Source organism: Neomonachus schauinslandi, chromosome 14 (assembly GCF_002201575.2).
Source record: "Neomonachus schauinslandi chromosome 14, ASM220157v2, whole genome shotgun sequence".
In the NCBI taxonomy this organism is placed as follows: Eukaryota; Metazoa; Chordata; class Mammalia; order Carnivora; family Phocidae; genus Neomonachus; species Neomonachus schauinslandi.
Window position 1 is genome coordinate 85,723,938 of NC_058416.1, and position 24,151 is coordinate 85,748,088.

At 40.2% G+C, this 24,151-nt stretch overlaps 1 protein-coding gene across 2 annotated transcripts in view; it reads left to right on the forward strand.

The window, feature by feature from the left end:
* Nucleotides 1–24,151, forward strand: part of KNTC1 (kinetochore associated 1) — a 70,717-nt gene that overhangs the window by 42,657 nt on the left and 3,909 nt on the right. For both annotated transcript variants that reach the window (XM_021698706.1, XM_021698705.1), the window contains exons 37-59: nt 270–326; nt 1,189–1,352; nt 2,345–2,449; nt 2,841–2,969; nt 3,582–3,698; nt 4,510–4,619; nt 7,303–7,507; nt 10,138–10,227; nt 11,142–11,313; nt 11,398–11,456; nt 11,603–11,819; nt 12,750–12,823; nt 13,092–13,302; nt 13,431–13,540; nt 15,872–15,918; nt 17,617–17,695; nt 18,860–18,978; nt 19,491–19,626; nt 20,273–20,368; nt 20,739–20,795; nt 22,105–22,159; nt 22,248–22,311; nt 22,846–22,975. In XM_021698706.1, the coding sequence (XP_021554381.1) occupies nt 270–326; nt 1,189–1,352; nt 2,345–2,449; nt 2,841–2,969; nt 3,582–3,698; nt 4,510–4,619; nt 7,303–7,507; nt 10,138–10,227; nt 11,142–11,313; nt 11,398–11,456; nt 11,603–11,819; nt 12,750–12,823; nt 13,092–13,302; nt 13,431–13,540; nt 15,872–15,918; nt 17,617–17,695; nt 18,860–18,978; nt 19,491–19,626; nt 20,273–20,368; nt 20,739–20,795; nt 22,105–22,159; nt 22,248–22,311; nt 22,846–22,975 (2,603 nt within the window). The remainder of the gene's footprint in view (nt 1–269; nt 327–1,188; nt 1,353–2,344; nt 2,450–2,840; nt 2,970–3,581; nt 3,699–4,509; nt 4,620–7,302; nt 7,508–10,137; nt 10,228–11,141; nt 11,314–11,397; nt 11,457–11,602; nt 11,820–12,749; nt 12,824–13,091; nt 13,303–13,430; nt 13,541–15,871; nt 15,919–17,616; nt 17,696–18,859; nt 18,979–19,490; nt 19,627–20,272; nt 20,369–20,738; nt 20,796–22,104; nt 22,160–22,247; nt 22,312–22,845; nt 22,976–24,151) is intronic.

A 24,151-nucleotide genomic window follows, 5' to 3' on the forward strand; every position in this document is an offset into this window, starting at 1 on the left:
GGTTAGGTTACCTTAGGGGTGGGTTATGACTGGAATAGGGGCAAGACAGGGCTTCAGGTGCTAGTAAGGTTCTGTTTCTTGCTTTAGGTGCTGTTATATGGATGTATTCACTTTATCAGGTTGTACACTCATCTGTGTATTTTTCTATATACTTAAATTTTTGGCAGTTTACTTTAGGACGTTATTTGATAATAGCACAATATTTAAATATCTCTTGGAATATGAGCGCGTTGTTTTATTTAGTTTATGTACTTTACTCTCTTTTGTAGAAAGCAAGAGACATTCCTTGGATTCTACAAGTTTACCATACCGCTCTATTAATGAAGGTATTTGACATCAGAAATGTACACTGTTGGGGCACCTGGGTGGCTCAGTCGTTAAGCGTCTGCCTTCGGCTCAGGTCATGATTCCAGGGTCCTGGGATCGAGCCCCACGTCGGGCTCCCTGCTCCTTGGGAGCCTGCTTCTCCCTCTGCCTCTCTCTCTCTCTGTCTCTCATGAATAAATAAATAAAAATCTTTAAAAAAAAAAAAAAGAATCAGCTTTGGGCTCAGGCCATGATCCCAGGTCCTGGGATCGAGCCCCGCATGGGGCTCCCTGCTCGGCGGGAAGCCTGCTTCTCCCTCTCCCACTCCCCCTTGCTTGTGTTCTCTCTCTCACTGTGTCTCTCTCTGTGTCAAATAAATAAATAAAATCTTAAAAAAAAAAAAAAGAAAAGAAATGTACACTGTTGTATTACGATTTTATAAGTACACCAATATAGAAATTCCTTGAAATCTTGGATACAAGTCTGTCTTAATGTTCTTGATGTGGTTACTTAGTTATTACTGTTACGATATTGTTCTTCCAGAGGGTCAGGAAAGTTCATTTGGCTTATAACAGTAACTTTTATGTATCTGTTCATAAATTTGGTCTTCCCAATGGAGAAGTGCGTTTTTTTTCAGCTAATGACTTAAGCATCTCAAAATAGACAAGTTACAATCAAACTTAGTTTTTTCTGGCTTAAAACAAGCCCATGTTAATTCTCTCATTTACTCACTTTGAGAACCAATTCTATGACCATCAACTCCATTGAAGACATAGGCTGTCCCTAGAAACAATTTTCAGTAATAGGATCTTTCTTTCTTTGAAAAAATCTAAATAGATTAAAGTACTTTTACTGAAATAAAATACTTTTATCATTTCACAGGAGACAATCTTATTTTACCTATTATAAACTCCATCTCTGCCCTGCTCCAGAACCTTCAGGAATCTAGCCAGTGGGAGCTGGCCCTAAGATTTGTCATTGGTTCATTTGGTACCTGTCTTCAGCACTCTGCATCAAGCTTCATGAATGCCAGTCTGAGTGGAAAGGTACAGTTTTGAGAACAAAATGCTTTCACTTTGAATGAATATAAATACAAAAGCACTGCCAAACAAAGGAATTTGGAGTCCGCATTTTCTCGTTTGGCTCTGGAGCAAGGACAATGATAATTTGTCAGATTTAAGAAACATTTGTTGAGCAGCTACTGAGATTTGGGTATAGTTCAGGGTTCTTGTACTCTTTTCATACTCAATCTTGACAACAACCCAGAGAGTCTCCATTTTGCAAATAAGGAAGCAGACTGAGGGAGGTGAAATCAGTCATCTGAGGTTTTAGGTTGCCGTAGTGTGTCGTCTTATTCCAAACCCAGTGACCCCATTAGGTCAAAACTCTATCTGCTGTTTGTTTTACTGTGACCCAAATTATTATAATTATTACCTGACAGCATCATTGAAAAGAGTCTAGAAGACAAAGTACCTGTTGATAACATGCTTATGAGATTAGTCTCAGGGAGAATTGTATTCACTTCTACTGTTCTATTGATATTTATTAAATGCCAATTAAAAAAAATTAACTTTGGGGCGCCTGGGTGGCTCAGTCATTAAACGTCTGCCTTCAGCTCAGGTCAAGATCCCAGGATCCTGGGATCGAGCCCCGCATTGGGCTTCCTGCCCAGTGGGAAGCCTGCTTGTGTTCCCTCTCTCACTGTGTATCTCTGTCAAATAAATAAACAAATTCTTTTAAAAGAAGAATTTAAGTGTAACTTTCAAAATTGCACATTTTTAAGTGTATCAACCAATGTAGTCACCATGTCACCAACACCACAATCAAGATAGAGAATATTTTAAATGGTTCCTTTTGCCCCTTCCCAGTCAGTTCCACCCCCTGCCTCCAGCCGTAATGGTCTGTCATCGTGAATTAAATGCCAACACATTTTGCATATAATGATGAATTTTCAAAGTTCCTTAATATTTGAGGAGAGTTTTCAGAATGATGCATAGACAGAAATGGACCTAAAGATTCTTTTGTTTTTTTCTAAAAGTTGTTTGGAGAGGCTACATTAGTTAAATCAAAGCATGTTGTTATGGAATTGAAAGAGAAAGCTGTTACATTTATCAGGGGAAATGCTACAACATTATTGCACAAAGTGAGTATCTGTTCTTGGTAAGCTCTCTCTCTCTCTTTTTTTTTTCTCCTTTCTTCTGGTTGCTTCTGATTTCTCAATGAGGATAAGAGTGAGGGAGGGGGAGGCGGTGTTGGGGGTTTGAAGAGAAGTGATGGAATTTTCACACAGGGGAGAAGAAAGTAGGAGTTCCATGCTATGTAGAACTTGTTAGAGTTGTTTCCTTAAATTTATGATAATGATAAAGGATGTTAAAATGAAGCAAACAAGTTGGAACTGAGTTACTCTAAATAACTTTTCATGAAACAGTTATTCTTTCCTAGGGTCTATAATTAAATTTAGTAACAAGCCTTCAGAGACCAAATTTTGTTTTGATTGTAAAGAATGTTCTTCTCTTGATGCTTTCTTCTGATAGGTGTTTAATTGTCGCCTGGTGGATCTTGACTTGGCCTTGGGTTACTGCACTCTCTTACCCCAAAAAGAAGTGTTTGAAAATCTCTGGAAGCTCATAGATAAAGCATGGCATAATTACGACAAAATTTTGGTATGACCGAAGGAAGAACAGCCTCAGTTCTTTAAGTATTAAAACATTTAGGGGAAGAAATGAAATGGTTTTGCCCTCAGATCTTAAAGACTTAAGCAAAAGAAATGTCGAGCTTACTCGCTTACTTTCTACCAGCTTTTCCTTGACTAGTGGCTCACCGGGTGAATGTGTATGCAGGTTATAAGCATTGCTCAACCCAAATAATTATATTTTTAATTTCTTAAATATGTATGCAGCCATAGAACTTGATATCTTATACTTATTTTAAAATCTTAGACCCATGAGCCTGTTGTTTTTGCAGGACAAGTTTGACAGATGCAAAACTTCTCTTGGATATTGTTTGTTTTAAAATTTGCTTTTTGTGGGGGTTTTGTTTGCAGGATAACCAAAATTTGGCCTTTTCTTTGAAGGAAAGCCAGACTAAATTTATGACATCATATTAAAAGTTGAGTGACCTAACTATTGTTTGAATAATGACTGTGTATCAAGCAATATGTAACATTCCACCCTGTTATCACAAAGAGAGGTTATGATTTTTATTATTGGGTTTCATCTAAAAGGTATTAGAATGTATTCTATTTGCAACTGAATTTTATATTTTAATTTTTTTAGGCAATATCTCTGGTGGGCTCTCAGCTGGCCAGGCTCTATCAGGAAATAGAAACGGAACTTAAGTTCCGTGAGCTCAGTACTGATGCCTGGTGGGGTATTCGTCTTGGCAAACTTGGTGTGAGTATTCTTTGGAGTGCCATGAAGTTTCATCCATTCTGATGATTTTCCTCAGGAAAAGTTAAAACAAAGATCTCATTGTCCTTTTCTTCAGAGAAAGGATGTATATTGTGGACTCATAGAATTTAGTTACATTAAGTATACACATTGGTGTTTTCAAACAAATAAGGACCGTTTGCTTCATTTCCTTTTTTCTATATTTTCAAGGAAATTCGAAGGGGCTTGACATTTTTATGTGCTTAGCTTTCTCATTTATAGAAATATATCTAGCATTAACATCTAAGGTGTTTCAGACCTAGCCTTTAGCCTCTACTTTTGTGCTGCTGTTTGGTTAAAGACAACATCAATGTATATACAGATATACCAAGGTTTAAGAACTCCTACTAGGGAAAAGTCATTTTTCACTTTGTAAAAACAAACAAAACCCTATTTTCGTTACACTATGCATGAAAACCATTTTACCTTATTCGCAAATAGTAGACTTATCAGGAATGTAATCACTGCAGAAATGGTATGTTTTGAAGCCGAATTCGTATGCAGCAATGGGACTGGTTATCGCTAACAACAAGCTTCATCAGCTTGACTGATGAAGAGCCACAGGTTAGTGTGACTAAGAGAGATATTGGACCCATAGCCAAATATATACCTGAAATCTCAGAATGATGGTCAAGTTGAGTAGGACGATTAAAAAAACAAAAAGTTGGAGAAGTCTAGAAAAATATTTCTCTATAAAAAGGCAAATCACCATGGTGTCCTTATTCTAGTACATTTTACTTTACTGGGATTTTTGTTTTGCTCTTTTTATTTCTAGATTTCTTTCCAGCCAGTTTTCAGGCAACATTTTCTCACCAAGAAGGACCTCATTAAAGCTCTCGTGGAGAATATAGATATGGACACAAGTCTCATTCTGGAATATTGCTGGTAATTCTTTAAAACTTAGTGGTATTTTGGGGCGCCTGGGTGGCTCAGTCGGTTGAGCGACTGCCTTCGGCTCAGGTCATGATCCTGGAGTCCCGGGATCGAGTCCCGCATCGGGCTCCCTGCTGGGCGGGAGTCTGCTTCTCCCTCTGGCCCTCCCCCCTCTCATGTGCTCTCTCTCTCTCATTCCCTCTGTCTCAAATAAATAAATAAAATCTTTAAAAAAAAAAAAAAAAAAAAACTTAGTGGTATTTTTTGCTGTTAGCTTAACATACTGGAAGTCCTTACTGCAAGAACACAATAATAAAGTTGATTATTCCTTTTTTTTTTTTTAAAGATTTTATTTATTTATTTGGCAGAGAGAGACACAGCGAGAGGGAACACAAGCAGGGGGAGTGGGAGAGGGAGAAGGAGGCTTCCCGCTGAGCAGAGAGCCCTATGTGGGGCTCGATCCCAGGACTCTGGGATCGTGACCTGAGCCGAAGGCAGACGCTTAACGACTGAGCCACCCAGGCGCCCCTAAAGTTGATTATTCCATGTGGTCCATGGACCTCTGATGTTTACTTTTGTTTATCCCCAAACTGAGTAAACTCCAGAACCAGATTAAATTCTTTTAAGTTATCATCCTTTAAGTTCACTGCTAAGTGTTTCCCCAACTTGCCTCATGATGAGCATCACCTGGGGTACCTGATGGGGCACCTGGTCTAAAATACAGATTCCTGGGCCCCTCCCCAGTGGTTCTGACTGAGCAGATCTGGGCCGAGGCCCAGGAATCTAATCCTTAATAAGAAGGAATTCCAGATGATCCCCATGTTCAGGAAAGTTTAAGAATATTGTTATGAGCAATTGAACTTATAAATCAGATTAACTCAGGCAGGGTCATCTTAAATTAAGACATAATGAAAAATATGATTTAGGGAGAATTTTTAAAAATAATAAGTGAGCAGAGAAAACTAAGACTGAATGTTTTGTTTATAGATAACAGTTCAGTGTGATGAGTAGGAATAAATAATCTCAGGCATTTATTTAATAAGTAGGATGACCAGTTTGCTGTCACATTATCAGTTTCAAAGTTCTTTCATACATACCACCATTTAATTTTTTACAATTTTTATTGCATATTCTCACCAATCTATGTATGAGAAAATAAACCCCATATTAGGTGACCTGCTCAAGGTCAAATAATAAGTGACTGCTATTAAAATACCAACAGTGCTATAACCCTCATCCAGTTGGTGACAGATGAGTGAAGTCTGAGTTACTGTTAGGAGCACAATTCCTCACCAGGCAGGTCTTCCTGTGGACAGAGGAGAGGTTAGTGAGGACCCTGGCTGCCACCATCCTGAACCTGAAAGTCAAAAACTATGGACTGCTCCTAGCTCTAAGTAGCTCCAACTAACTGTTGGAATAACAAAACCATGCCATTCTTCAGTTTGGACTGCTACAAATCCAGAATGGGGTGCGCACACTGTCTTGTTTATTAATTTGAACTCCTGGTAGATTTTGGCGTGTGGTTTTGTTGTACTGAGCCGTTTTCTGAGATGTAAATAGCTAGAATAATGTCAAGTTCATTTCACATTCTTGTTGCTTGTGTGGCATTGATGATTTGTATTTGTGTGATAGTGACACTTTTACCCCAAGGAGTCCAGCTGAATAAATTGAGATGGCCTTTAGAATTTCAGGGAATGACTTTAAAATGGTCCTTCTTAAAGCTTTTCTTGATATTTCAGTTATTCTGTGCAGCAGATTAAACTACCATCTTTTTTTTTTTTTTTTGACAGAGAGATAGCACAAGTAGGCAGAGAGGCAGGCAGAGGGAGAGGGAGAAGCAGACTCTCCACTGAGCAGGGAGCCCGACGTGGGGCTCGATCCCAGGACCCTGAGATCATGACCTGAGCTGAAGGCAGCCACTTAACCGACTGGGACACCCAGGCGCCCCTAAACTACCATCTTATTGATAGGGCTTAAGACATTGGAATTGTCTCTGTCTATATTAATCTCATTCTCAATTTTTAAGTCTTTATTATTTTTCTAATTCAGATGGAACATATTAAAATCAAAGTTCCACATAGTCTCACCCTTCAGGAATAATCACTGTTAAAAGAGTTTGGCCTATATTCTTTTATTTCCCCTATGCAAATGCTAACATGCATTCTTTACATTCCTCAAAAACAGAATCATACTTTACAAACCATTTTGTAGCATGTATCATTCACTTAGCAAGATGTCGTATAAGACTGGTACATATAGCCCTTCCTCATAGCTCTTGAACTCTGGTATTCTTTTGTATGAATAAGTTATTTAACTAGCTCCATATCGATGGATGATTGAGTGGTTCTCAATTTTTAAATATGACAAATAGTCGTTGCAGTGGACATCCATATATGTATATCTTGGTGACTTCTGCGAAGTGTATGAAAGTGGAATTGCCCTATTAAAGGAATTAAATATTTTCAGTTTTATTACAAATTTCTCTCCAGTATTATGTCGTGTCAACATGGCTGCCAAGAACAAGATCTGATTTTTTAAAGGCAGTAATTAACTCTGATGGCAGGTATATGATCTGATAATGAGGCTGGGCAATGAGAGGGTTATTGGAGTCCAGTGACGGGAGCGTGTAGGGGAGAAATTGTATGGACACCCACGCATGCGGGGAAGTTAATGTGTAATGGAATACTTCTTTTAGCACATTTCAGTTAGACTGTGATGCAGCTCTCCAGCTATTCATCGAAACACTGCTACACACCAGTGCCAGCCAGAGCCAGGGAGACGCGAGCGCGCAGTCCGCAAAGCAGCAGCACCCCAGACTCCTGGCCAAAGCCCTGGAAATGGTTCCTCTACTGACGAGCACAAAAGATTTGGTCATCAGTCTTAGCGGGATACTCCACAAGGTAGATGAATGGGAAATGAATGTATCAGGCCACACCAGCCGTCCCTCCTACCCTTAGTCTATTTAGAGACGTTGAGCAACAAGCTGGAAATGCAAGTCCTATATTTTTTAAAACTTTCAATTTTGATATTTTAGATTTCTATCTTTTTAATAATTTAATACAACAATTTTCTGGACTTTTTTTTTTCTGAAAAAAGAAATAACCTTTTTTTTTTTTTTAAGATTTTATTTTTTTGTCAGAGAGCAAGAGAGCACAAGCAGGGGGAGCGGCAGGCAGAGGGAGAGGGAGAAGCAGGCTCCCTGCTGAGCAGGGAACCTGATGCGGGACCCGATCCCAGGACCCTGGCTCGGACCATGACCTGAGCCAAAGGCAGACACTTAACCAACAGAGCCACCCGGGTATCCCCAGAAATAGCCCTTTTTTTTCAGATTTTTGAAAATAGTACACATTCTTTGAAAAGATCAAAGTAGAAGTATAAATTAAAAAGTGACATTTCTCTATAACCCCATTCCCATAGATAAAAATATTAGTAGTTTGGTGACTATCGTAGGCTAAATATCCTATTCTGTTACTCTCTTTTTATGACAATACACATCTTCCTCATTTTTAATATGTATTAATAATATGTATTATTCCATGGTGTGGAAGAAACATACTGTATTTAACCAGGCCTTTATGGATGGACATTTAAATTGTACATTTCACTATTATAAGTTGTTACAGTGAGGGGCACCTGGGTGGCTCAGTCGTTAAGCGTCTGCCTTTGGCTCAGGTCATGATCCCACAGTCCCGGGACTGAGCCCTGCATCGGGCTCCCTGCTCCGCGGGAAGCCTGCTTCTCCCTCTCCCACTCCCCCTGCTTGTGTTCCTGCTCTCTCTCTCTGTCAAATAAATAAATAAAATATTTTAAAAAAATAAGTTGTTACAATGAAAATCTTCATATATATACATATTTGCCTTCTTGTCTGATTATTTTCTTAGGAGATCTTTATGAGAATTAAAACTTTTAGGTTGAAGGGTAGTTTCTTGGGGAAGTAGAAGTGGATGGAAGGGTGAAGAGGATTATAAGACTACAAGAAATACTTCAGTTTTATATTTTGCCTGAAAATCAGCTAGAAATAATATAGACTTGCTCAAAAGTTCTAGGTACTACAGAAATCATCTTCCCACTTAGTTCAGTGTTGTTATTCTTGTGACTTTATTTCGCATTTAAGAAATGGAAAAAAAAGTAATGGTGTATGGGCAGAAACAAAGAACAAAGAGAATACTTCCTTTCTCTTTATGAACATATATAGATGCCACCCAATTAATTTTGGCATTTCAGTATATGATTAGACCAAGAATGCAATCCTTTGAGAAACTTTTGCTTGGAGGTCCACACTTTCAGTTACATCATTTCCAAGAAAAGGTCCATTTCCTTCTATTATACTTTTTCTATCTTAAATGGAAGACATAGAATTCTAGTGGCGCCTGGGTGGCTCAGTTGTTAAGTGTCTGCCTTCGGCTCAGGTCATGATCCCAGGGTCCTGGGATCGAGCCCCGCATCGGGCTCCCTGCTCAGTGGGAAGCCTGCTTCTCCCTCTCCCATTCCCCCTGCTTGTGTTTCCTCTCTCAATGTGTCTCTCTCTGTCAAATAAATAAATAAAATCTTAAAAAAAAAAAAGACATAGAATTCTAATTAAAACATCTTACAAGGATGCCTTGGTGGCTCAGTCAGTTAAGTGTCTGCCTTTTTTTTAAAAGATTTATTTATTTATTTGACAGAGACACAGCGAGAGAGGGAACACAAGCAGGGGGAGTGGGAGAGGCAGAATCAGGCTTCCCACAGAGCGGGGAGCCCGATGCAGAGCTCGATCCCAGGACCCTGGGATCATGACCCTAGCCTAAGGCAGGCGCTCAACGACTAAGCCACCTGGGCGCCTCTAAGTGTCTGCCTTTGACTCAGGTCACGATCCCAGGGTCCTGGAATCGAGTCCCGTGTTGGGCTCCTTGCTCAGCAGGGAGCCTGCTTCTCCCTCTGCCTGCCGTTCCCCCTGCTTATGCTCTCTCTCTCTGACAAAAAATAAATAAAATCTTTTTTATAAAATTTAAAAAATAAAAACAATTTACAAAATTATGAAATTTTGATATATATATTATTTCTAGATTTTTAGTACCCTAGGAACAGCGTTCTTTTTTTAAAGTCACTTTGGAAACTTTTTAAAGAACATTTGTTTATCCTGATAGAACTAATAAAGAGCTAATTTTGAGGTACGAACATGTCAGGGTTTTTTTGTTTGTTTGTTTTTGAGGGAGAGAGCACCTAAGCAGGGGTAGGGGGGCAAGGGCAGAGGGTGAAAAAGAATCTTAAGCAGGCCCCACGCCCACCATGGAGCCAGACACAGGGCTCAGGGCTCGATCTCATGACCCTGAGGATCATGATCTGAGCTGAAGTCAAGAATTGGACACTTAACCGACTGAACCACCCAGGTGCCCCCATTTCAGTTCATTTTTAAAAGAATAATCTAATCTAACACCATAGTACAGTGAGATTTTATATTTGTAATCTGTGTCGATTACCATAATTGAATAAAACCATCTCCTGGCCTGACCATCTTCTTAAGTTTTGATATATTTTTACTTTTATACAGTTGGATCCCTATGACTATGAAATGATTGAAGTCATCCTAAAAGTTATAGAAAGAGCCGATGAAAAGATAACCAACATTAATATTAATCAGGTATAACTATTATACATTTAAAAATTATCTTTATGCTTCTTTTTGGATCATTTACAGAATTGCAGTCACATAGTATCTTTCTGGACTATCCTTTATGCTTTCTATTTTATTCCTGTCCTCTTCTTTGAAAGGGATACAGAAGTAAAAAGACTTCTCATGCTCTCTGTGTTTTATTATTTATCTTAATCCCGTTCTTGCTTTACTAAAGCAATTTAAATTAGTCCAAGAGCATGAAGTCACTAAAGTACTGATTTGAAAGAATTAAAACAAAATTTTTGTGATTCAGAAGAAGGGAAAAAAAAATAGCATGTGGGACCCAGAGTTAGATTCCACTTTCTATATTAGTAGGTAGAACTGACTCAATTCTAGTGCTTTCAGTAACTTTTTAGTCTTTTCTAAATTTTGGTCATAGTAGCTTTTATTTCTTTTTAAATTGGAGTTTAAAAATTAAAAGACAATGGGTTGATTCAAAAGGTTTTACAAGCCCCAAAAATATCAGATATAAGCTCAAGAAATGTAAGGGATATAGAGGATTAATTTTAGATCTACTGCCTATGTATTTAAATTGAAATAGGGTATTTTTGAGATATCTCAGACTGTTCAAACAGGGCATGAGGAACTGTCAAACTCATAAACATCCCACCAACAACAAGGTTCCATTAGTTTCTCTGCACATAATTTCTTTAATCATTGTATAAATTATGGTTTTGGTTTAGAAGGATAACTTAAGAGGTAAAACTACAAAAGCTTTTGGTGTATCTTTATGAAAACAAGACCTTCTCAGGAATGGAAATCCGTGATGCTATCAAGTTAGACAATTCAGAAACAGGATTGTTTTAATCTCACGGGAAATTACATTTACACATATATGTGTGTATATATATATTATATATATATGTATTTTTTTTTTTTAGGCATTGAGTCTTCTGAAACATTTGAAATCATACAGAAGAATATCTCCTCCAGTGGACCTAGAATATCAGTATATGTTGGAGCATGTGATAAGTTTGCCATCAGCCGCCCAAACTAGACTGCCTTTTCACCTAATATTCTTTGGCACAGCACAGAACTTCTGGAAAATTCTCTGTATGTTCCTTAACTTTTGAATATTACTGAATAGCCAATTTTTTTTTTCTTAAGCAAATCATATTCTTCTTGTTTCCTTTTTAGCTACAGAACTCAGTGAAGAATCTTTCCCAACACTGCTCTTAATTTCTAAATTAATGAAGGTAATGGGTTGAGACTTTATAAGACGTATCTTTATACCCTCTAGTTAGCTTAGACCCTGTGTAGAAGGATTTTGTGCTGCTTTCAGGTAAACCCTTAAAGGTGCGCATATAAATCAGCCTTAACTTTTCTTTTCCTCTCTTTGAAGTTCTCTTTGGACACTCTGTATGTGTCTACAGCCAAGCATGTTTTTGAAAAAAAATTGAAGCCGAAGCTCCTGAAGTTAACACAAGCTAAATCCTCAGTGCTGATTAACAAGGAAATAACTAAGATCACTCAAACCATTGAATCCTACTTACTGTCTATAGTTAACCCAGAGTGGGCTGTGGCTATTGGAATCAGTCTTGCCCAGGATATCCCAGAAGGTACGGATTCTTCCTCTAAATGGGCTCAAAATGGTTGGCTTGTTGTTTTGAACTTGCAGTTAAAAAAAAAAAAAAAAATGGACTTCTCTATCTTTAAGGAGAGGCATTTAAAACTATCGATGGTAGTTAAAAATGTTATGTGTGCCCTCTGTCTTCACTTGGTGCATTGCTGACATTGTTAAAATTTGCTGAATGTTGAAAAGGCTCCAGTGAAGTCAGCAAGGTTCCCTGTAGCTTATCAGGGTGCGGGGATGTGGGCGCTCTCCACCTTGTTGGTAGGGATAGAAATTGATGCTTCCTAATATCCACTCAGACTTCTAGTAATGAATCGTTGCATGTTCTTACATAACCAAACAAGCACACAATCACAGGCACACACTGCCATGTTTTTAGTTGTAACAGAAATTGAAAATAACTATTTTTTTTAAATATTCATTTGTCAGGAACTTGTTTAAAAAAATAGAGCATAGGGGCTCCTGGGTGGCTCAGTCGTTAAGCGTCTGCCTTCGGCTCAGGTCGTGATCCCAGGGTCCTGGGATCGAGCCCCACATCAGGCTCCCTGCTCCATGGGAAGCCTGCTTCTCCCTCTCCCACTCCCCCGCTTGTGTTCCTGCTCTCACTGTCTGTCTCTCTCTCTGTCAAATAAATAAATAAAATCTTTAAAAAAAAAAATAGAGCATATTCATAGAATGGAATACTATGTAGTTGACTTGGAAAGATAGCCAAGGAATCTGTATAGTGAAAACAGTGAACTGTATGTACTACATGTATGATCTTATTCCATTTGGGTTAAAAGGTGTGTGTCCTTCTGTTTAAATTATTTTTTTTACTCTGAGTATGTATTCTCATTTTAAAAAAATAACCTTTTTAATTTGACTCAAATACATTTGTCTTGATTAAATTTGCTTATAAATCTCTTTGTCTTTTCAGGTTCCTTCAAGATGTCCAGCCTGAAATTCTGCCTGTATCTAGCTGAGAGATGGCTGCAGAATATCCCATCTCAGGTGTGTCTGAACTGCTTGGTGGAAGGCTCCTTCCTCTCTCTTTTCACTTAACTCGTGCTCCCCTGGTGAACCTTCCCATCCCGCCCCGGGGACGGGCGTCTTGGAGGGTTGAATGCCTAAAATGGAGAAAGATTAGGGTTTGTGTAGCTCTGTAAGGTTGTAACTAAGGCAGGGAAGGACCTTGATTGATAAGGATGAATTCTTTGCCTCACTGAGGTTTAGAGATTAACATTTTCCTTTCGCTTGTGATTTTTTTTTTTTTTTAAAGGATGAAACACGTGAAAAAGCAGAGGCTTTGTTGAAGAAGCTTCATATCCAGTATCGGCGGTCAGGCACTGAAGCCGTGCTCATAGCCCACAAGCTGAACTTGGCAGAGTATCTGAGAGTCATAGGAAAACCTGCACATCTCCTTGTCAGTCTGTACGAACACCCGAGCATCAGTCAGCGAATTCAGAACTCGTCCAGCAAAGACTATCCCGGTGAGGACAAGACGCCGCTCATCTTTCTGCTCAAGGAGAACTATCATTTTGATTCCCAGTTATCTTGCATTGAAAGCTTGGGTTTTTCTTCTTCTTTTTTTTTTAATTCTTTATCTTGAATATCTTAGATATTCACACAGCTGCCAAAGAAATTGCTGAAGTTAATGAAATTAATTTGGAGAAGGTCTGGGACATGTTGTTGGAGAAGTGGCTATGCCCGCCCACAAAGCCTGGGGAGGTGAGTCCATTCTCCGGGAGCATCTGTTGTTCTTTCTGTTGTCCCGCACTGACAGAACCTTCTAATGAGTGGCTCAGACTCTTAGAACAAGGAACGTTGGCTCCTTTTAATACCTTCTGTTATCTGATGAGTTTTAATGAGGTTTTTTCCTTTTTCTTTTCATTTAAATATTGTTTTGCAACTATTTTACCTTTTGGTGATTCTAGATTAACTCTTGTGTAAAAGAAGTGGCCTGTTCTTAGGGTCATGTGATTTAACTTTTTAGTTGAGATCATTTTATTTTTATTTTTATTTATTTATTTATTTATTTTTAAAGATTTTATTTATTTGACAGAGAGACACACAGCGAGAGAAGGAACACAAGCAGAGGGAGTGGGAGAGGGAGAAGCAGGCTTCCCACAGAGCAGGGAGCCCGATGTGGGGCTCGATCCCAGGACCCTGGGATCATGACCTGAGCTGAAGGCAGACGCTTAACGACTGAGCCACCCAGGCGCCCGAGATCATTTTAAATATACGGAAAAGTTGCAATAGTTGAAAAGAATTCCTGTACACCCTTCACCCAGTTCCATCAATGTTTAACATTCTGCCATATTTGTTTCACCCTATAATATATATATATATATATTTATAATATTTCTCTGGACCTTCTGAGAATGAATTGCCTATGCATGCCCCTTTACCCCTTAACAAGTTTGTATTTCCTGAGAACAAGGCTTTTCTCTTACTTAACCATACTATCATTATCAAAATTAGATAATTGAAAATTGATACACTATTAATATACCACAAACATAGGCTCAAATCTATGATCCATGTTACAATATAATGAATTGCCCCAATAATGCTCTTTAATAGCAATTTCCCCTCCCCACTCCTTCTCTGGGACCAGGATGTAGTCTAGGACGATGCATTGCATGTATTTGTTGTGTCTCTAGTCTCTTTTAATCTAAAACAGCTCCATGGCTTTTCCTTGTCTTTTATGACACTGATATTTTTGAAGAGTACAGACCAGTTATTTTATAAGCTGCCTCTCAGTTTGTGTTCATCTGATATTTCCTCATGATAAGATTCAAATGATGCAGTTTGGGCTAGAATCCTGCCTAAGTGATGTCATGTCCTTCTCAGGGTATGACATACGGAGGCCTCTATCTATTTGCCCTAATAGGTGATGTGAATTTAAATAACTTGGTTACGATGTTGTCAGTGTCCCTATTAACATAGTTATACTGTATTTCTTTTTGTAACTATTAGGGGAGGTATTTGGAGACAATTTAATAACTTGCTCCTCTTCAAACTCCTTTCCCCACTGCACATATAACCCGATTTAGTATCTACGGATGATTTTTACTCCAGTCTGTTTTGACTGTGATGGGATATTGATGTTTTTAAAGGGCGCCAGCCAGTTGGTTTACAAAATGTCTCGGTCTCACGATGTTTCTCATGATTAGATTCAGGTTGTGTCTTTTTGGCAAGAACACCGTATAAGTGATGTGTTCTTTTTAGTGTATCACATCAGGAGGCACATAGTGTCAGTTTCTTAGAAATAGTGTCATTAACATCTAAATTTATGCTGGGGTTCGGCATTCCAAATGCAGAATTTTCTGTGCTGCTTCTGCGTTTTCAGGCAGAACTCAACCAGAGAGACTTCCTCTATCCAACTAGGCAGATATGCTCGAAAAAAACCTATTTATAAACAAATACTATAACTGAAATGACATTAGATTTTTAATTAGTTTTTATATCCCTTGGTATTCATTGTAACAAGTATTTCTTTATTTATTAAGTGTTTATGAAGAGCAAGGACTGTGCTTTATTGGACATGGTTAGAAGCATAGCTAGGCCACGTAGAATCTGGTTGACTCAGAAACCAGCATGTTTGAACTTTTACGTAAATTTGGAGACCTGAATGACAGCATCTTGAGGCCAGAAACTGTGTCTGTATCTAGCACCTTGCACGTGGCTTTGTAAGTCCCTGGATATACCGAATTACTGAACGACTCTTTAAAATCCATGGAGTCCTTTCCTTTTAAAAATTATCCAATGACTGTGAGCACCAGGAGGACAGGAACATTTGTTTTATTCACTCAGGCCACCCTTGTGCCTGGAATTGTGCCTGGCACATAGTAAGTGCTCAGTAAATATTTACTGACTGAATAAATGTGAGGAAACCGTGTTTTAAAGGAAAAATCTTTTCATAAAGTGATGGGTTTTACTCTGATTTCTTCTATGTAAACATAATTCTGTATATTGGGTTTTTCATCTGATTATATTAGCTTATATAGTCAGCAAACTTTGTAGTTTTTTTATTTTACTTTTTTCACTTTTTCAAAGAAACCGTCAGAATTATTTGAACTTCAAGAAGATGAAGCACTACGAAGGTACTCTTTCTTTACTTACTTGTGCCTTTATCTTATTGCCCAGTAAGAATCTTACAGTAAATCTGCCAGAGGTTGGTTTTGAAAAGACTTTGTTCATGTAACTTGGGTCAGAGTCTCTGAGACTCTGAGCAGAATCATTCCGTTGATATATGGCCATGAGTATGTACAACTGTCTCCAGTGGAATAAATAAGAAACAACCAAGATCCAGAATTTCTGAACCCTCAGTGAGTCCCTACTAATGTTGAGGGTTCCTAGAATACCTTTAGCAAAGAAAGCACCTCAAGCAAAGGAGGACTCTCTTTGCTAGGACTCTGGCCCCAGACCCCTATGTATTCTCTCACCCTGGTAAGCTGGGCTGATTCCCATATGGGCGACCAGGATTCCTTTCCCCTTCTAACCTAAGACTGAGACCTAGGAAGGCACATTGGTTTCATCTAATGTGCTAAATCTGATTGGTCATGGCTTGCCAACTGTGTCTGGGCCCAGATCAAAAAAGATGTGGTAATCCATTAATGATGCTTGGCACAGGCATGGGAGAGGGAGTGGTGACATGCATGCCAGCTTTTTGCCATTCCTGCTCTAGACCAAAAGTAGGTCAAGTAACTTGTGAAGCCCTGCATCAGCCTTGGAGATCTGATAGTGAGAGAGGATAGGGAACGGCAAACCCAAGAGAAGAATTTCTCCTGGTTTGGCCAGAGCTGGCTTACCGCCCCCTCCGGTCCCTCCTTTCCTGTGGACCCCACCTTGTCCTGCTTAGTCGTTCAAACACAGGGGCACCTTTGTCTAAGCAAGAGGTAGATTCATCCTGCAACGTCCAACTGAATCAGTCACAATGGAAAGTCTTAGAGGGAAACAATTCAAAGAGAGAGAAGAAAAAATGAAAATCCTAAGGAGATCTCACTTTATCTTAGCCAAAAGGCCAAGAAGTGATCCTAAGGAGATCTCAAAGGGATACTTCATGCCAATTTTGTAACTTCCTGCCTTTTCCCACTGAAAGTTCCATCCTCTCCCTCCCTTGTACCCCGCCCACCATGTCCATCTTACTCTCCTCTGGAGGGGGCCGTCAGGCCTGAGTCTAGAGGTTGAACACTTAACAGGTCCTGTGAATTAAAACAGAATTTTCCATGTATCCAATGTACTTTGTAGCTATAGTTTGTATTAATTTCTTAAATAGAATTTATTTATTTTTAAAAAGTATTTTATTTATTTATTTGACAGCGAGAGAGAACACAAGCAGGGGAGCAGCAGAGGGAGAAGGAGAAGCAGGCTCCTTGCTGAGCAGGGAGCCCAATGCGGGGCTCAATCCCAGGACCCCGGGATCATGACCTGAGCCTAAGGCAGACACTTAATGACTGAGCCACCCAGGCGCCCCTTAAATAGAATTTAAATTGTCAGATTGACTAGCTGATAGATGAGAAGACTGAGGCCTAGCATTTATTATTACACTTGACCTTAGCCAAAAGGCCGAGAGGCGATTAGCATTTATTATTTTTTATTATCTTTAGCTATGATTAGAACTCAAGAAAAGATTAAGCATCCATTAAAGGGAAAAGCAAAAATGCGTTTGACCCATAACCCTTCAGGCCCATGTTTGGGATGCCTAGTGACTTTTTCTAAGGACTGTAAAACAGGTCTGTTGTTTGGGTAATCTATCACTAAATTAAAATCTAAATGTAATTTAAAATATTTTTTCCCAGAGTCCTGTATCTCCTTCAGTCTCGTCCAATTGATTACAGTTCAAGAATGCTGTTCGTGTTTGCAACATCAGCTACAACTGTAAGCCCTAGACACAGAGTCAAAACTCATCTTTGCATCTCAGCTTAGCATTTTTTTCCTGCATATTTTACCATGCTTGATATCATTAACAGATGATTAAGATAATGTTCACTTATTCAAAGTAGTGCATATCTTACTTCATAATCAGGATTGTAGTATCTGCAAGCCCCATTTAGTGCTGGCTTCCACAACATCCTGTTTGGCAAACTGAACCTATTGACAGTTCCCACGGTTATCTGCATTCATAGTTATTAACTCCCTAGTTAGGCAACATTCCTACTACCAGGGGCCCTGCAGGATGGGCTGCACCCTCTAGTCATGCTCCCTCCCTCCCCACTAAACTTTAGCTACACTAAACTTTCCCTTTTCCCTAAAGGCAACACCACCTCTTTGGCCTTCAGGCTTTTGCCTGTGGAACTATTCTGAGGCAGTTGAACGGAGGGAGAGAAAGGGTGGTAGAGCCAGGAGGCAAATGGGTCTTGGATAGAAGGAGAAAAGAGGGGAAATTTGAGATGCTGGTTCTCTGTCCTCGACAGCAAGAGGGGGAGAACATCCCTTTTATCTTTCCTTGCATATTAGTTTATCTGATAGTCATTGCTTCAGATAAAAATGGCGTTCCGTGAAAAGTGCCCAGTTCAGCTCGCAGCTCATATACGTGCTTTTCCCTGAAAAACCATCCATCTGCAGTATGCTCTACATGTGCTTCCCATTTGGTCACCCAGAACATTGACGAATACATTTTAATTAATGAATATGTATTCAGGTGTGAACTCGTTAATGTATTCAAGAGTTGAGGTTTCATAAAATTAATTTTTACTGCTCCACCAAGAACCTTGGTAAGTGGAAGTCACCTTTGCTCAGCAGTGAAGAACGCCATGGCAGTGGCTAGCTGTTCCTACCCTGACTGGCCCCAGCAGTTTTACCCACCGGGGCGAGTATCAGTGCAGTGTCAAGGCAAAGAACATCTGGAATCATTGTGAAAGTAGTTTTGACCCTTTCCCACTTCAAAGAGTCTGAGGGAGGCTTGCCAGGGGTCCATGAACCACACTTTGAGAACCACTGGTTCCCTAACGGCAAAAAAAAAAAAATGAGGTTTCTAAGCTGAAACTCATGTAGGCAGCCACAGCGTGCATGCGTCTCTGCAGATCTGCTTTGGTTTTACAGACCCTGGGTGTGCGCCAGTTAACTTTTGCCCACAGAGCACGAGCTCTTCAGTGTCTCCTGTATTTGGCCGACAAAGAAACTATAGAATCTCTCTTCAAAAAACCCATAGAAGAAGTGAAGTAAGTAGAATTTTTTTTCATTGTGTTAAGAAATGGGAAACATGGGGCTCCTGGCTGGCTCGGTCAGTAGAGCATGGAACTCTTGATTTTGGGGTCATGCGTTCAAGCCCCAAGTTGGGTGTAGAGCTTACTTTAAAAAGAAAAGAAAAGGAATAGGAAACAGATTGGTTCTTTGGAAGTGTACATTAAGCCCCTTAGTTTGTAAGAGTGCGTTAGAATAGCCGTGTAAACCTAGTTCTGCTCCCTTGAATGTCCTCGCCATTTTGGCAAAGGGACATAGGCCTCTGAGAACATCTTGTTTCCCTAGTTTTTTGAGGCATTTAGGAACTGAGTGTTTTCTTGATCTTGTTCACATTGATTTCTTTCTACTGTTATATTCAGTGAATATATTTAGAAGCCTAAAAAATAGACATTTAAAAACAAACAGACCTAATATTGCCCTATGGTGGCTTTTATCTTAAATGTAAATGTGGTCTGTAAGAATGATTCCCATCAGTGCCTCTGTTTTCCAGATCTTACTTGAAATGTATAACTTTTCTGGCGTCATTTGAGACTTTGAATATCCCCATCACATATGAATTATTTTGCAACAGTCCTAAAGAAGGAATGATTAAGGGTCTATGGAAAAACCACAGCCATGAATCCATGGTATGTACTTGGAGCTGTCTGAGGGTGGGTCCGCCATCTTCTCTGATGCGCGTACTCACTCAAATGCCTGAAACCAGAGACACTCTTCATTCCTGAACAAGTCTACTGCTCTGAGACCATTTCTACTTCCCTATCCTGCCAGGTGACATGCAACTTGGAGGGTCCCCTTACGTCTGTCCTTCAACGCCTAGGGCTTGATCCCCACCACCAAGAGGACACTTCTGTAGTCCCTTCCCATGGCCTGTGTGTCCGCATCCAGATAGGGAGAAGAGACTGACCCTGTGCCGGGGGGGTATTGCTCCTCTTCTCATTGCTGTGGGAATTCAGTCTCTGAGGCAGTTGGAGCCTAGGGTGAGAAGGTTACAGGGCCAACAGGCAAACTGCTTTTGGGTAGAAAGAAGGCAGCAGGGAAAGTCCAAGATGCCGTTTGAATCCAGGCCAGCAAGAAAGAAAAAGAATAATCTTAGTCTCTTTTTTTCTTTCATTAGAGAGATAGGGGCCTTCACTGAAACTAGGCAATAGACACACCTAGATTATAAGCATATTTTGTGTGTAGCCACACTACCTTCTCCACAGGTGGTTTGATTCCCTGGTATCTTGAAGCAGTATGATTATTATTATTTTTTTAATTTATTTTCTGCTTCAGGCAGTCAGATTGGTGACTGAACTTTGTTTGGAGTACAAAATCTATGACCTGCAGCTTTGGAATGGACTCTTGCAGAAGCTTCTTGGCTTCAATATGGTAAGACCCCGTGCCCTGGACTGCAGTCTGTGTGAAAGCTTGCACAGCAACTCTTAAGCATTCTGCACGGATCCTTGTGACTGAGCAGATGTACGCTGCAAACATTCACTCTCTTTGGGTTCGTGCCAAACTTAACTTGGTCCTGGGCTAGAGGAAGTGCTAACTCAAAAATGACACAAATTTCGCTGGAAACAAATGGAAGCTTCCCTGACCTTTTCTGGTATTTGTGATGTAGTAAGTGAACTTCCCTGGTTGTTCTCATGGTAGATATATTTTACTGATACTTCTTTTGGAAATTTAAGAATCTGGTATTTCATGTTGAAGTTTTCCATTGTGGTGATTTTCTCAACTGTATTTTTTTTCCTCCCAGATTCCTTATCTAAGGAAAGTTTTAACCGCCATCTCTAGTATCCATTCTTTATGGCAGGTATGTAGTTTCCTGAAGTAAATTTTATAGAATTTAATCCTTCGGGGCACCCGGATAGCTCAGTTAAGTGTTGACTTGATTTCGGCTCAGGTCTTGATCTCAGGGTCCTGGGATCGAGCCTCATGGCACACTCTGCACTCAGCAGGGAGTCTGCTTGAGATTCTCTCTCTCCCTCTGCCTCTCCCCCACTCATGTACACTGTACCTGCGCTCTCTCTCTCAAATAAATAAATCTTTAGCAACAACAACAACAAAAAGAATTCAATATTTACACTTGATGGCCTTGTGGCTACCAGGTACATTACATTGTACCTAATGTACAACCAGCTCCTCAGATAGAACTGATGTCCCGTTAAAATGGCTCCGAGAGGGGCGCCTGGGAGGCTCATTCGGTTAAGTGACTGCCTTCGGCTCAGGTCATGATCCCGGGGTCCTGGGGTTGAGCCCTGCATCAGGGGGAAGCCTGCTTCTCCCTCTCCCACTCCCCCTGCTTGTGTTCCTGCTCTTCCTATCCCTCTCGCTGTCAAATAAATAAATAAAATCTTTAAAAACAAACCAACAAAAATGAAATCCTTTCTCTTGTCTGCTTGCCCCTTTCCTGTGGCTCTTACACAATGTCTGGCACACAACAGTATAAGTTTTTTTTCTGAGTTGGATTCTGACGCTTTTTTCCCCCCAAATGAAACAATAATGTATCAGCCAAGGTTGTATAATATGATCCTGAACTATACAGTTATGAAGAAAATTATCCAAGGGTGCCTGGCTGGCTCAGTCAGTACAGCATGCAACTCTTTTTTTTTTTTTTTTTAAAGATTTTATTTATTTATTCATGAGAGACAGAGAGAGAGAGAGGCAGAGGGAGAAGCAGGCTCCCAAGGAGCAGAGAGCCCGATGTGGGACTCAATCCCAGGACCCTGGGATCATGACCTGAGCCGAAGGCAGACGCTTAACCGACTGAGCCACCCAGGCGCCCCCAGCATGCAACTCTTGATCTCAGGGTCATGAGTTTGAGCCCCATGTTGGGTGTAGAGTTTACTTTGAAAAAGAAAGAAATTAAGAAAGAAGGAAGGAAAGAGAGAGAGAAAGAGAGAAAGAAAAAGAAAGGAAGGGAGGGAGGGAGGGAGGAAAAGAGGGAGGGAAGGAAAGAAAATTATCCTAAAATCTAACCATCTCAAACAGGAAGATACCAATTTATGATTTTGGTCTTAGCATTCAGAACATAAGCTCTAAGCATATAGTTCTGTGATTGCAAAACCAAGAGAGTTCATGATACCCCAGGCATGAATCCCATAATGTGCTTATCTCCCCAGGTTCCCTACTTCAGCAAAGCTTGGCAGCGTGTGGTTCAGATACCCCTATTTTCAGGTATTTTTCTCTCCCCTGAAACACTGACAGTAGCATTTTATAGCTCTATACCTGTGTGTGTGTGTACATTATTGTTGTTTATTTTCAGCGTCTTGTCCTCTGAGCCCCAGTCAGTTATCAGATTGTTGTGAGAGTCTCGTCGCTGTTCTAGAGTAAGTAAAATACTTGTTTTCCTACCCCAAAAAAGTCATATATATTGCTTATAAAATTCTTTTCTAATAAACCTGTCTTTCAAGTAATTCCTTTTTCTTGGGAAGTTAAGCACACCTCTTGTTTTTAAGGTAAACTGTCTCTCATATTTTTACAATGTCTACTTTCCACATGCAGTGCAGCTAGTAAACGGATAGTCAGTAAGCGTTCTCCATAATTAGTTTTAATGTATGTACAGAGTACTTTTACGACTACCCTAAATCATGCAGTGCTGTCTTGGAGGTTTTGAGTCTTCTGAGAATGTGTCTTTAGGCATGTGTGGGCTTTCAGACATAATCACAGCAGCAAGAAGTACTCTGTGTTCCAATAGGTAGGTTATTTTATTCCACGAAGAATGCCATGAAAGACTCGAGCTACTCATTCCTAAGTGTATGTTATGCCCCAGCATTTTAATGCTTAAAGTCATTGAAACCACAGTCAGGTAGCAAATTAATTTAATTTAATTAATATTAACAAATCCATGTGTTCTCTCGAAGATGTCCAGTTTCAGATGATCTCGACATGGTTGGAGTAGCCAGGCAGTATGTCCAGTTAGAGCTTCCGGCTTTTGCACTGGCCTGTCTAATGCTTATGCCCCACTCGGAAAAAAGACATCAGCAAATTAAGGTATCTTCGCAAATTATTCCTCTGGGGCTGCCAAAACAGAAGGTCCCATACTGCATGTCCCCTGCAGAAGGGTTGCATTTTCTTTTTACCATACCTGCAAAGCATGAGTACATCAGTCTGAGTGGGGGGTGGTTTGTATGCAGGTTTAGCAGGAGGTAAACCTGAAAGGTAGGTCAGGGTCTATCTGAGAGATGCCTTAAGAGGGATTTGGACCAGGCGCCTGGGTGCCTCAGTCATTTAAGCGTCTGCCTTTGGCTCAGGTCATGATCCCAGGGTCCTGGGATTGAGCTCCATGTCGGGCTCCCTGCCCAGTGGGGAGCCTGCTTCTCCCTCTCCCACTCCCCCTGCTTGTGTTCCCTCTCTCGCTGTGTGTGTCTCTCTCTCTCTGTCAAATAAATAAATAAAATCTTTAAAAAAAAAAAAAAAAGAGGGATTTGGACCTTGTTCTTTATCTGGTGGAGGTGGGGGAACATCAGTTTTCCTGGAAGAGGAAAGTGAAATGCTCAGGCCCTGTTTCAGAAGGAACAGTCCATGGGTTTGATCAGAGGAGAGAGGAGGCAAGAAGGGAAGAGTGGGAAGCTGTTGCACTTGACTGGACGTGGATCACACTGGAGCCTGTGGATGGGCGGGAGAGGCTGGAGGGCACTTGTCCCTGTATCAGGGTGGTGGCAGTGAGAGTGAACTGGAGGGAGCAGCATGACTTAGTGATTGCATGTGGGAGTTAAGAGAGAGGGTTTTGTGTGTGGGTGTCTGACAAGGGAGCCAGGAGCATTTTGAGGACAGAACTTTTAAAAAATAACTCATTCCCTTTACAGTACAGAACAAAGAGAACAAAGCACTTGGGAATGTTTTGCGGGATTTCCCCAAAGGTAGATAAGCCAGTAGATAGAGATCTATATAAAAGAACACGCGTATTTTTTTATCTGTCATTTGGTCTATTCATTGCATTTTTTCTTTTTTTTCTTTTTTTTTTTTTTTTTAAGATTTTTTATTTATTTATTTGACAGAGAGAGACACAGCGAGAGAGGGAACACAAGCAAGGGGAGTGTGAGAGGGAGAAGCAGGCTTCCCGCAGAGCAGGGAGCCCGATGTGGGACTCGATCCCAGGACGCTGGGATCATGACCTGAGCCGAAGGCAGTCGCTTAACCAACTGAGCCACCCAGGCGCCCCTCATT